General features: G+C 38.6%; 1 protein-coding gene across 2 annotated transcripts in view; it reads right to left on the bottom strand.

The window, feature by feature from the left end:
- LOC115921056 (neuropeptide Y receptor type 6-like) overlaps positions 1-14,518 on the bottom strand; it is a 16,281-nt gene extending 1,763 nt beyond the window's left edge. Inside the window, exons 1-6 of one of the 2 annotated variants that reach the window (XM_030978098.1) lie at positions 14,400-14,518; positions 10,025-10,256; positions 9,285-9,508; positions 7,985-8,203; positions 3,996-4,052; positions 2,540-2,615 (exon numbers count right to left, since the gene is read on the bottom strand). In XM_030978098.1, the coding sequence (XP_030833958.1) occupies positions 4,014-4,052; positions 7,985-8,203; positions 9,285-9,508; positions 10,025-10,256; positions 14,400-14,477 (792 nt within the window). In that variant the 5' untranslated portion in view covers positions 14,478-14,518 and the 3' untranslated portion in view covers positions 2,540-2,615; positions 3,996-4,013. Of the gene's footprint in view, positions 1-2,509; positions 2,616-3,995; positions 4,053-7,984; positions 8,204-9,284; positions 9,509-10,024; positions 10,257-14,399 lie in introns of those variants that run through there. The other variant, XM_030978091.1, reaches the window with a different exon arrangement.
- Positions 14,519-14,773: the final 255 nt, after the last annotated feature.

The raw sequence follows: 14,773 nt of genomic DNA, 5'->3' as shown, positions 1-14,773 counted from the left end.
TTACCCTAATGTGTACTTATGTTAGTGCAGCCAATCATTCAACCCATTATTTGCATGGGGGGGGGGGGATCACTTTTTTGAACGATGCCACTCTCATTATGAAGAGCCAACGAATGCACACGTCACTAACCCTGCCATTGGCAAAGCCAGACTTGATAAAAAAGGGGGGGGGCAGACTGGGGAAAGGGGGGGGGTGACACATTGTTGACGCACAAAGTCACCTCGAAACATCTGAGTATGGGTAGGGTTTCCTAAGTTCCGTGGATGAGCCCTTTTCCCCTTTTTTGAGTCGATGAACAGGGGGTCAAGGTCCCCTTGCCCCATGCATACCCCCGGCTACGCCGATAGACGCCATCCTAAGTCAGGGAAATGACGCATCATATGCCACGGGCATAGAGTGTGATACTCACCATGGCAGAATAAGTTACCAATATGTTAGTGAACACTCCAATAATGAATCGTGCAGTAAAACATCGAAATACTGCATGGGCAGTCAACACCTCGGGCAAACTTCGCCATTTACAAACCACCATACCATGAAATGCATGCATCATGCCTCTCCCTCTACCACACATTATGGTGTTAGTTTTGGTGTCCTTGCATACCGCGTGCAAACTTATCGTCAAGCTAATTTCCATTGTTACTTTTTTTTCACCAATTTACTCATGCGACATACATGTATAACTGAGTTTCGCTTTTTTGTGTCTAGTGGTAGGATTTATTTAAACCCAATGATACGTATAAACTTCAAGGACTAAGCTAATGGATTATTTATAGCCGCAGTACCATGATTCCGTAATGGATAGAAAATTGTGTAACTTTGAGTGTAAATAAAACTTCTCCAGTTTGATACTCCACTGAATCTAACTCAAACACGAAAAATATCGACTTTTCACGATCACCGACAATAACATTTCGTCGCTATTGTCACAATTAAATGGCATCACAGGCGCGTGTCAGAAAGCAGGTCACTTTTTTTGGGAATAATACCGATAGATTATAGTTATATAATGTGATATTTCTGGAGCAATCTGGCAATGGTCTTGCCGACAAAGAATCTAGAGCGATAAAAATAGTTTTGTTTAATTGCTACGACACGTGATGCAGTTGTGACCCCTATCACGATTGCTCGAACAACAGCAAATAAGGACTACGTTTGACGATATATAGTGTAAAGTCGATATTGGTCCAGGCTTGATAGAATATATTAGTATGGAGTGAAGTAGTGAAAATATGTGAAAACCATAATTTGTAGTAGATTATGTTTATTACTGCATATCATCGAATCATCTAAGCTAGTGATGTTGCATACTGTCTTCCGAAAAGTTAGGTGTGAAACCGCTAAAGCCATGCAGACTCCGCTATTGTCCCTAGGAGAGGACCTAAAGCCGTCGTTCCTCTGGTTGCTTACTAGCAAGCAGTTATGCTTTCTTAGCAGTCAGGTAAAATAACCACCACCACTATTGTAACGTGCCAAAATGCCCCAAATCATGCACCAGGGCCCCCGTTACACAGAGAGTTGCGTCATTGGCGTCGTAAATGAACCCTTGATTTTAAAGACTAGCTAATGATTAGGAAATCAGGGGCGGGACCAGGGGGCGGGAGCGGTTATGAAGAAAAACACCGTGAATGCAAACAAAAATGAATAAGTTAATGCCACTTTGGTGATATAAATTACTCAAAAGAATTAAAAAATAATCGAAATCACAAGATGAAATCTTGTATAGAATTGAAAAGGGGCATTTTTAGTATTTTTCATATAAGTTTTGACAGGGGAAAGGGGCACGGGTCGTTTGTTCCCTCAATATCGGCTGCCAGTGATGCAAATGATCGTTACTCTCGGTGCAATAGGCCTGGTTTTAATTACTATTTGAATTGTCATCAGAACATAGGCAATTTCCTTTCACATTTAGAGTTTTAAAATGTTGACTTTGGGCAGTCTCGCAAAACACACTCTAATCACAAACATAGCGATATACCATAGACAAAGAAAAGAAGTGTCACGAAAATTTGGATTACAGAGGACAGTGCCTTTTGGTTCTGATGTCAACTTTCCATTCACTCTAAACTAAACCAGTTTTAAGAAACTCTGTTGAACAGAAATGACATGTGTAATACAATTGGATGGGAGCAAAAACCAGAGAGAGACCGATCAGCTTGAATTCGCATGTGGGCAGTTATTTGATATTTCTTCACTAGATCTTTGCTCAGAAATTGTGTCTTAAAGAGCGTCAGTGAAACAGGTCTAAATATAATTTCAATCCAATTCAAACTATAATCATCTCTACTTATTTCATATCAAAAGACATGTTAATAAGTCAAACTCTCGCACTTCCCCTATACCTCATCACTTTTGGACTCGCCCGATTGGCTGGAAAAAGGTAAGTTACACCTTTCCCTTATGATAACTCCCCTAAAGATGATTAAAGAAGGTTGAAAGCAGGGAGTGTGTTATGTCGGTTATTCAACAGAATCTCTTGTTTGAGTTGCATGCTTATCTAAAACGTACCTTTATTTTCATTTAGTTCAAATGCTCTTTCGTTAACCCCTCTAATGCGCATGCCCAGTCTCCTACGTTTGGAACGCCGGCGTTTGCGGGTGTGACATGTGATCGTCTGTTGCATTATGGGAATGATACAAAATGGCGCAGAACCATGGTGATTACAATGATGATATTACGGTACGTCATCTAGTTAGTTACTTCTACTGGAAAGAATACAGTGCCAAGAAGTGTGAGAACTGCCCGAATATGCAGAATGCTGAATGTCTACATTATTAATACTAATAAACTGTTTTATAATATTCCGTGATCCTAGTTTAACATTTACACAATGTGATTATGCCTGCATCTGTGAACTAAAATGCGTCACACTGTGTCACGTCGTACTGCCAGTGTTACCACAGATGAGGCACAATTTGCTCACAGTGCCCGCAGTATGAAAGAGTTCCAAACCCCCTATATGGTAACAGTAACATTATAATGCCATATAATGTGATTTTCTGTTTTGCACTATCCTACACCCTATACACATTGCGTCATACAGTGTGAACACTCTGTACACTGTGTCATAAAGTGTGAACACTTTGTACACTGTGTTATACAGTGTAAACATTCTGCACACGCAGTAGTCTTTAATACACACGTTGAAAGTGTTACTTTTCCTTTATGTGGAAGCACCGATATTTTTCTATGAGCATAGTGAGACATTTTTCTGTTACCAGAGTAAAAATTTGGTTCACACAATTGAGAGAGAGAGAGAGAGAGAGAGAGAGAGATATTCATTCACACTTTGTGAAGCACTGTATTCTTTCCAGGCAGAGTCTGCATGTATGAAACTTTAGCGCAACATTCATATTTGATTAAATACACGTCATGAAATGGAACAATGAGGTATGTCAACATGAAAACACTGAATGATACAATCAAATGTTAAAATCCACTTTTGAAGAACGCATGTTAGTGAACAAACCAAGTACATTTGCCCATTTAAAGTGGAAGGAAAAAGTTAAGCAGAGAGAGATAGAAAAGAGAGACAAAAATAGAGAGGAAAAAAAGAGAGAAGGAGGGAAAAAGAGAGAGCGACAGACAGACATGACACACCTACATCCACACTCACACACATAGATTAATCTCTCATTCCTTCGAATTTGAGGACAATCATATTTTCAGGAGAAGCCCCTGATTTTTACAAATTGTCAGATTCATTAAATATATCCTTTTAGTAAAAGAAAAAGCCTTCACCAATGTAAGTTAGACATTTCATAAATCTGTCTTGTCCTGTGAATGACTGAAAACACTTCAAGAAAATAAAACAAACGATCCGATTATATTTCCATATCAATACACAAATGATAATTTCCCGTAAAAACACCAAGTCTTATGACACTTAATATAAAATAAATAAATAAATAGATAATAAATAAAATAGAATAACGAAAAAGACATTTATATGTACTTTTAAAAGCCCTGTTCCATCATTCGCATTATCAAGTACCTGTTGATATACATACGCTCAAATCTTTGTCAAGAGATTCAATACATTGACACCAGTCTAAGGAATAAGCACAGAATGGAAAATAAAAATAAATTGATAGATAAAGCCATGATTGGAAATTGAAATTGAAATGAAATCGGAGTCAAAATGCAAGTTAGAGACCCCCCCCCCCCTAAAAGTAGGTAAGGAGATTGCGTGGAATGCCCATTCAAATATAATTGTTCATCATTTCATTCTTTTTTGATCGTAAGTTATTTGGAATGGATTAGGGGGAGAATTCCCTGACTGAGATAAGTCCGTAAAGCCAGTTCTAGTAAATTCTAAGGACATAATTATCAGCATACAATGAAGTGGTACATTTTCATGAATTTTATGAATATATATTTTGTGTATGATGGTAGAGCTATGGTAACAGAGATAAACATTACAAAATAAACATTGATGATTTTTTTTTTTAAATATGGGATTAGGCGCAAAGTGTATTCCAAGCCAATAAGCTATGTGTTTATTTTAGCGATTGATATTCCCCGATATTAAAATATTCCTGTGCATTCAACTCTTTTACAGTAACGTTTTGGTATTGAAGGCAAAGATACAAATAACAAGGGACTAAAGCTTGAATATTGCATCGATTGTATTCCACACGTACATGTATGTCAATTTTTTTACATCAGAATTCCACAACATTAAACAAATCCTCTATGAATTACAAGTATGCACGTTACAACATGTAACGTTATGTTAAATGGTCTAGTAACTTAAAAAGACATATATTACTAACTATACGTAGAGTCCTCCAATTTTCCCGCTGCCCGACCAACTATAATTTTTTTGGTTCAATCTTTCATTTAATTCACAGGTACGTTTTGGATCTAAAGCAAAACCCGGTTGTCATAACCATCTACGACATGAAACTACTAAAATACCTTTGTACACCAAGGAACAACTCACCAACTTCACCATTTTTCGACGTAGTATGAGTATATGTTAATATGTTATTACAGTACGATTGATTCTTTATCCCCCAGAAGAGAAAACCGAAATTAAAAGAAAGATCCAGCCAGGTTGATCTAGTCAGGGAGAGAGTGTTATTGAGGGAATGTCCACCATTAACAAGCCAAGCTGAACAAAGAGTGTACACGCACTGTGACACGCGTATTCCTGATGCAACGGGAAAATTCGTTGTTCTGCAATAGACCATTTTCATAATGTAATCCAATACACTGTCGCTCATATAGTTGGAATATTTTTGTTTAACCCCAATTTATGGAATTATTTTTAAAATAATTTAAAAATAATAGATCTAGATAATAGTATACATTCTCAGATTTTATTGCATAATAATTGGCCAATGTGTGTTTTGCGTGACTGCTAAAGCATGTGTTTGCTAATATGCTTATCAACTAGGGGACCTACGCCCTTAAGTCATAAATGACAGTAATGAGGACTAATGCCCCACAAAAGGGCACTAATATAGCACATCGACACGGTTTTGATCCTGGGGCCTCACAGTTACGAGGCCATTGCTTTGTCACTAAACCATAACTGTACGCAGCGGGGCTAGGGTAGGGGGCAGTTTCCATAAATAAAATTAAAAAACAAAGAAAATGCAATAAATGTTCAATAATTTATTGCATTTTACCCCGGCCCCCAACATAAAAAATCATCTGGACGGCCATGCATTATGGCTCAAGGCATGGGCACACATGCTTTAGCAGTCACGCAAAACACATATTGGCAGATTATTATTCAATAAACTCTGAAAATGTATACTATTATCTAGATCTATTATTTTTAAATTATTTTTATCGTTAAGAATATTAACAAAACAATTGTTACATTTAGAAAGATTATGGAGTTTTCATCTGTAAACTGCACTATAAAATCCCAATAATTGGAAGGAAAAAAAAGGGAAAATGAAAGTAAAAGAGAAAGAAAGATCATAGAAAGATGGATAGATTACAGAGAGGGTGAGGTGATAGAGGAACCGCATATACAATCCAGTCTTACATTGGAAGAATAACAAATCATAGTTACTACGCCCCACGAACCAAAAAATACGAATGGAATCGACATTAGACACATTATATTCCCCAAAACACATGGACCCTTAGACACTTGAAGAGAGAAAGGGAGAGAGTAAGACAGAGGGAGATAAGAGCGGGAGAGGGAGGGAGAAGGAGGGAAAAGGAGAGATAAAGACAGGGAAAGATAGGTAGAGAAAGAGAGAGAGAGAGAGAGAGAGAGAGAGAGAAAGATTGGGAGGGGGGTGGGGGTTAGAAAATGATGGATGATGAAAATAATTTTTTAAGAAGGCAGACCAATTTTTAAGTATTTGAAATATTGAATATAACAGTATGAAATATATATTATAACAGTTGCAACCCCGATGGTACACCACCATATAAACGACACCTGGGATATAACCATACATTACTTTACCGTACCACCAAAACAAGAACATAAACATTATATATACTACTTGAAACAGAAAGCAAGTACTTTTGCATGGCACTTAGTTCTTGCGGGATTCCGTATCTTGATAATACAATCCCGACTGAACGATTTGATATATATACAGAGCTCCGAGTATTCCCGAAGCCATTATCCAGCATCCAAACTCAGTCCGATCACTGAATATACTCTCGAATTAGTCACTCCTCCTATCGAATGTTTAAAAATGAAATCCTTTATACACCGTATAGTTTGCCCAGTCAAGGATTTAAATAGCCGGTTTTAGAGGACAATGGATGTCCTCTTATCACGAGACAAGTATATAGCATCAGCGAACATGCCTTAGTTTGAGCAACGCTGCTTGCTGTGTGCTCCGACGGTGTAACCGAGTAACCAGTCTGGTTTCACTTATATTTCTTTACAAAAACAAATCATGTTAAAGAACAGACCTTAAACCAAAACATGTGAACCGTATTTTTTTTTGTAACGGATTATATTGCGGAATACGCGGAAATGGAGTACTTCCTTCGTAGGATGGGCATAATAAAAAGAGAATACATTTTCAACCAAATGTGGAATGGGAAAACCGCGAAGCGTGACTTAAGATTCAGGTTCAATCAATTTCGGGAAATTTATCTTGTTTTAATGGAGGATATACACTGATCTTCTATAAACCTGACTGTTGTCGGGTTATCATTGTTACCCAGCATTATTGATCGTTACTTGGCTTATGTGGATACTTGACGTACAGTCTTATTCCTAACGGTCATTTACTTCAAATCATATCGTATTAGAGATGTTCGTTTGGGAGACAATCCCCCAAAATGTAACATACTTGTCTTTCAACACGTACTTTGTATTTTTATAAAATAATTGGAATTAAACAAAAAAGCGGTATTTGATCTTTAAACATCAATTTTCGTTTCTATGAAGTATTTTCAAGTTTTCAAACCATGGCAGTGGTTGTTGCAATAAGTAAAAACAAGAAAAGATACCGATCTTGCTTGTTTTACGGTAAAAAAATGTGATGAACTGAGATAAATTGATTTCATTCATGCAAAGAAATTCTTAAAGATCAGGCTAGACATTTTTTCTTCGATTTTGAATTTTGTTTTTTGAAAGACAATATCTCAAAAAATAAGGTGTGAAGGAATAATTGAATGACCGTATGAACAAAAGCTATCCACAGTGATCTGGATGATGGAGGGTCTTCAATATACTGTTTCATCCTTTGGTCATAATTTTGAGTGACCATATGACTCGGATCGTAATCGGAGAGACGGCACAACGTCATTGCAACCCAGTGCTAGCCATAGGTTGGCATATCTTCTCCATAAATGTGATAGGCCTCTCCACCGGTTTCAAACGTCCGTCTTCTGGGAGACTGTCGACCTCTGCGGACTGTTTCGCATGCAGCTCTCCGGTGCCGCATAGGAATACGAGGCGCGCGTTGAACTGGTCCATCTGAAAGAGGGCTGGTAGGCCAGCCGCCTTTGGTGCAAGCTTTCGCAACAGCAGCAGCATTCCCTAATTACCTGTTTGAAACTCTGCCGAAAGTTCTTGGACAGGAACGCATAGATGATGGGGTTGACACAGCTGTTGCAGGCGGCTAGGAGGTGGAGGAAGAGACTCAGAACGGCGTGGGTGTTGTAGGGCATGTCGTCAATGAAACGGTAGATCAAGGTGTACGTCAGGAGCGGACCCCAACTCAGGATGAAGAGCGCCACCACTATGGCCAACATTGTTATGACCCTCTGCAAAAACAATGTTTTTTATCACAAAAATCCAATTCGTTAAGATTATACCTATCTTCAATTGAGAAGGGCAAAACATTAGACAATGACAGCCATCACTACTTAATCATCATTAATGAGTACTTTAATACAAAAGTGCATAGCCTATGAATATTTTCAAAAATATTCACAGACTATGTGTTTCATGGCAACAGGACATAAGAGATAAACAACAATACTTGGATTGAAGGCAGATTTTGGTGAAGGACACATCGTAGCAATAACGTATCAATTTATTTCTTTCATATAACATGTATATTTTATCAAGTATTATTCAACAAAATTGATATTGTAACTCTAAAAAATAGGGTTTGGGCCAATCCTATCCAACGCATTTTCATCTTTCTCTCTCTTTCTCTCTCAATTGATTTTTGTAAAGTGGAAAGTTTATATTCAAGCCATTCTTTACCATTTTCTCATATAATGTAGTGCCCCCCTAAAATGGACTCAAGCGATGCCACTGCTCGCACGTCATCTTTAAATAGGACCTTGGGTGATAGCAATCTTTCCTCTTCAGTTAACGATCCCTCGTAATGTGCACTTTCTTTAAAGTGCATCTGTATACCTGTATCTGAAGTTAGAGCTTTCTCGTCCTATAAGAACCTTCACAAATGTTGCTACGATGGTGCCTAGTCTATACATATAGGCCTAAACACATATACCCTTAACTACTTACTTGTATTATGCTGTCGTGGTTGCATTGTTAGGTCACGTTGTTTACCACGAAAGCCTAATATCCACTCAGCTGTATACTATCCGTCACCTTCACTGGTTCCTTTCGAACCATACATTTCCCCTTGATGTACCCCTATTCCACTGTACACTAAACATTGTAGTCCTAGGCCGACAATAATATTATAGAACCTCAAACCCGTATGTTCTCACCTTCGCTGGCCGTTTAAAAGAGGTTGAGGAAATATTTTCCAATAGAACAAGGCGTGCAAAAAAACTTGTATCTTATCGTCGAAGCTGGTCCCATGGTACCCTTTACTTAGAGACGCAGGATCCTTCATTCTTTTCAAATATTTCACTATTGACTAACCTGTATCTTGTCACCCTCACTGGTCCCACGATGCCTTCTGGGGGCTGGCGAATCATTCAGGTTTTCCACCCTGCTCGGCTCCGAACGCAAGGCGTCCGCTTCGGTTGTATCGTCATCAATGGTAACCCCGTTGGCCTGACTTGCAGCTTCGGCTCTGCGGACGAATGACGAACCACTAGACCACCCTGATGTATTCCGGTACCATACCCGGTATCTCGACAGAACTGCATGAGGTGTAATGAAATTACAGAGGATTACGACTTGTGAGATAATGTTGATATCCATAATACAGTTATAAGGTTCAATGCAATGATATTTTCATCAGCAAAAACATCTTAAACGGCATTACAGATTCATAAATGACCAAAGGTTTACATAAACGAGGATTCGTGAGAAGGTTCATGTGCATATCTAGGAATTTGATTTGAAGAACCTTTGGAAAACTATTAATAAGATTCAAATAACCAAAGGCTTCGGTCTCATGCACCTCCTGACAACTGTCCGAAGTATGAGTGGGAATGGAGGACTAGGAAATCGAATATTCACGAGGCCGTGGGCCGTCGATTGATCATACTATGGGGTAAATATCCTTTTCTAATATCTTAGCTAGTCACACCGACGAAACCAGCACCAGACCGACAACCGACCTGACAAAAATTGTAGTACTCCGAATGGTCGAGAATCTGTCAGTTTGGTGTATTTTTACCGTTGGTATATGACTGGGGTACGACTGTCCTTACCCGGTCTGTTAAACGGTGAACCATTAGACTCCCCTGATGAACGCTCCCTTGTACTGTTTAGATGGCACGCTATCCTCATGTAGGCGTAGGAGACAATCAACAGAGGAACGAAGAACAGAAGAAGGAACAGGTATACCGAGTATATGATGGACATGGCCTCGCTAGGCCAGGCGTTGTTACACGTATACGAATAAGGTTCGAGCTCTTCCTCCCAGTAGTGGGCGGTTACTTTCTGCAAACAAATACCAGACAAAAGGGCGTGGTAGGTACACAGATTACGTAATAAATTCAGGATGGGGGCAAATTTGTGATCAAAGCTACTTAATTGTTTATAACATTGAAAGGGCAAGACTGACTCTCTCTCTCTCATTTTTCAGGGCAGAAGTATTAACGAGAATAGCAAATTAAGAAAAATCGCACTGTGAAAAGAAAAGAAAACGAAAATCGAAGTAGCAAATTGAATCCTTTAAATGATAAATAACTAAAATCAGCTAGTTAGTTATAGAATTGCAAGCACTTGTATGATTCGTCATATCTAAATATTTAAGATAACATAGAAATAATTTGAAACTTTTATTTTATTGAATGGCATTTCGAGATAAACGTAAACTATAAGTCTGTGAAAAGTTGCATTCCTGAAAAGGTAGACATGGGGAGTGTTTCACAAAAACTTTAGTTAACATTTTTTCCTTATAATAATGAACTATCAAAGAATGTAAATTTTGTAGATTTGTGACCATGATTTGTACGTCCCTTGAGAGACCAATGCCGGTAAATGGTGAGAGTATCCCCCAGAATACATGTAATATATATCAAAAGTATGAGAGCTTGGACGGTTAAACATTTGAAATATGGGAATTAGATATCCTATTAGTATTACATGTACAAACATAATGCCATCTCGAAAAGTGGTAAAATCTGGCAACGAAAAGCGTTTCTTCATTTATATAACCAACTGCATTTTAATTAAGATATACCCGGGGTAAAACATCTCAAACAAGAAGGAAATGCTATACTCGATTATGATTCAGAAATAAGCTTCATTGTTGGGCTCTATTTCTGTTTCTGCTTCTGAAATAAATCACATTACATATTTTTAAACCGACACCCCAAAAAAGTACACTAAGGTCATTTCTGGTATGACCTTATTTGACCTGTCGACATCCCTGGAAGCACCTTAAAGGTCTCATTGAATTACGTCGGAAGCGACACGTTTAACGTTCCATCAATCAACCAAATTAAATCACATTACTGGACATGCCTTTTTCAATGCATTCCGCAGCGGTGTTATATAACGGGCCGAGTTATTTCTTGAATTACCCAAGAGCAATTCAATTTCCATCAGCCGGCAATCGAACACAATTTTTTCTTCTTTCTGTGACACGTACTTTTTTTGGTGGTCCAGAAGGTTGAAACGTACCGGGCAATATTTGTAATCATATTACCAGAGGAGGATTCAATATCGTACACGACGAATGTGTGTATGCGAGGGTGCGTTTGGGTGTGAGGGTGGGGGTCTTTGTGTGTGTAATTTTTCTGTGTGTGTGTGTGTGTGTGTTTCTATAATGAAAGAGAAATGGAAGGGGGAAAAAGGGAAGTCATAAAAGAAAGTTAGAAGAGGTTGAGGGGTCGAGAGAGGGAGTTAGTGAAAAAGAGATAGGAAGGGTTGAGAAGAGAGACCAAGAGAGGAAACGAAAAGAGTCAGAGACAAAGAGGGATGACGAGAGAAATAGTGTGAGTATCATTAAACAATGTGAAGGTGTGTGGGGATGTCCACAAGAAAGAAAGTAAGAGAGAGAGAGAGAGATAGAAATGAAGAGGTGTAGTAGAGGTGAACAAGGAAAAATGCGAGAAAAGGGGAATGTATTCGGGAAGGGGGAGACTGCAAGAAGGAAAAAAAGAAAAAAGAGACAAAGAGAGCAAGAGATGTTGAGGGATATTTAGAGGGAGGGTCCGAGATAACAAACACACCATCGAGTGAAAGGTAGGAAACGGAAGATTTGTCATGTCAAAGTTTATAGCAAACGAAAGTAATTTTAGGATATCGAAAGAGGGTCGAAATGATAATAACTGAAAACAAGAGAGAAAGAAGACATCAAAAACTAAGAGAGACAGAAACCGGTCTTTTTTCAGAAAAAGTTTCAGAAGGTGACAACTCTTAAAGAGAAGTACGTATAAATAAATCGATCGCGAAACGGAATTCGATAGAGATCAAAACAAACTGCGGAAGTGAAAATATCGATGTCCTAAAAAACATGTACTTGCTACAGGGAAACCAGCACTTAGCACTGCATAATTTTCACGACAGCGGTAGAAAATATATGCGTATTTTGTGTTCAAAAGTGTGAAGAAGGAGTTTCGTTTTCCCTTTTTATTTACTTCAAAAAGGAGCCTGACGTAAAATGAAAGCGGTTGCCTCGATCTGGTATTGATTGTGAAGACATCAAAAGCATTTATAGTTCATTTGCCCTGTTTCGCTCTCTAGATGCATAATTATGACTGAAATATTCCTAAATTGGAGCGAAGGTAGACCTATACCCCTCCAGGATACAGCTGAAATAGAAGAGGCTTGGGGAAAAAACATTTCTTTCATTTTGGGGCTTTGGATTTTGCCCTCGTACTCTCTCTCTCTCTCTCTCTTTCTCTTCATGTCTCTCACACACACACACACACACACGCACGCACGCACACACGCGCGCGCACACACACACACACACACACACACCCACGCAAACACACCATCTCTCATCCTCTTACCTTTCCCTCTCTCACCCTCTCTTTCGCCCCCTCTCCGTGTCATCCTTTTTGGCTTTCCATACACCAACTTTCTACTTCTTCTTCTTCTTCTCTCTATTCCATCTCTTTTCCTCCCCCTCTCTAGGATCTCTCCATTCCTCCATTCTTTCTTCCCCCTCTCACTCCCACTCGACTTTCACTCTATTTTGCTTTGGCCTAACTTCCCCAGCAACATACAAACCACAACAATTTACAGGATAAGGCACTGGTGAATGCAAACACTTTCCTCATGATTGTTCTTTTTGTAAATAAAAAGATCTGAAGGTCGTGGATTGTTCCATGTTAGAGAATACCAAGGGGGTATTTCATCAAACCTTTCACATTCGAATCTTGGGACTTTGATGAAACATCCCCTAGTGTATAAATTAGAGGTTCACATCGCTTAATAACGAACGTTAGTGATTCTGTGTTCCCACAAGGCGAAAATTCACCCGACACTTGGATTTAGTGAGGAGCGCTCTTCAATCAAAAGTTGTGACGTTTAGAACTATACTAACGATTATCTTAATTATTTTGTATCTCTCTTCTCGTCAACGTGTCCTGTGCTAATATGTGTAAATTTGTTTTCTAGCAAAAAATATAACAAAAATCTTACATATTATTTCGACGATAAGACCACTCAAAGTTTTGATTTAATTGTCGCTTTGTATCACTTTCTTTCATCTTTCATATTGTTAATGTACCTATAACCATCAATTACTCCTTAAAAGCCGGTGGTCAATTTACAGTATACGATGGGTCATTACTCATCCGGCCATTATCACTCCCTTACGTGTAGTGCCCGTTGTAATTCAGCTCTTCAAAGAATACTGATTCGACTTTTCCCTCAAGTACCATTCGTACGAATGTAGGCTATCAACAAAAAAAAAGAAATTTCTAGGAAGTCTTTTTAGCATTGGGTCAAAAATATGACAATGCAATGGACATTCATTTTCACTGCCCATGTGATTGCCAAATCATTGCTTTATTTTACACTATTGCAATAGTACTTGATAAAAAAGTATTACATTTCAGTTACAGTTTGGTTAATAACGAATGCACTAAGTGTATACAACCGTTTAACACGTATGAAATCAATCGACAAAATAATAAAACTACTACCAAAACAAAAATGATACCGCTTCCCAGATATAAAAATGTGCCCCACGGACTTATATGAAGATTACAATGGCGTACCGTGGTCCAGCCATTCAGGGGCACTCTTGCTGGGGAGGGGGGGGGGGATCCGTGAATGAAAATGCAAATAATTTAGATCTACAATGTGGCTGAAGTTGTAGAGCGAAGAGCGCAAACATCGTCTTTTTTCAACGCTTTCTATCTTACCCTCCTTTCTCCGATCTTCTTTCACTATTTTATGCCCCCCTCTGTTGCCATTCTACTGGGGTGCCCCAAAGGCGTCCGGTAGCTACAACACTAGAATGCTGAGTCCGGACAATAACAATGTTGTTTATTAATTTTGTATTTTTCTCAAGAATAAAAATGATAATCGCAAAAGAGTGTGTTTATGTGTGTGTTTGTGTTTATGTGTGTGGGGAGGGGAGTGAAATAGTAGATATCAAAGGAAAAACAACATGCTTACCTTACTAAATATGGCGGGACTTGAAAAAATACACGAAGCTAACCAGAGAGCTGTTATGACCCTTTTAGCCCTCCCCATCGTCACAAAGGACCTGGCCTGGAGTGGATGCAGCACAACGTAGTATCTGAACGGGAGAGGTCAAAGTTTAAAGTTCATTTATTTAAGACAGATCATGAAACTGCGTAAGAGTAGCAACTGCGACATCATACAAGTACAAAAACAACTACAGGAAAGTTTAATGAGAATGCGATTAATGATATAACAAAATGAATATAAACTCTTTAATTGCCAAAGGCCCTCCCCCCCCCCTTGAGCCGGGATACCGGTAAATGAAATCAATCGACGAAAAAAATTATGACCTTCACAGTATTTCC

This window comes from Strongylocentrotus purpuratus, unplaced genomic scaffold (genome assembly GCF_000002235.5).
Source record: "Strongylocentrotus purpuratus isolate Spur 01 unplaced genomic scaffold, Spur_5.0 spur5_contig_811, whole genome shotgun sequence".
In the NCBI taxonomy this organism is placed as follows: Eukaryota; Metazoa; Echinodermata; class Echinoidea; order Camarodonta; family Strongylocentrotidae; genus Strongylocentrotus; species Strongylocentrotus purpuratus.
Note: the sequence above shows the minus strand (reverse complement) of the source record. Positions and strands in the feature narration are given on the sequence as shown.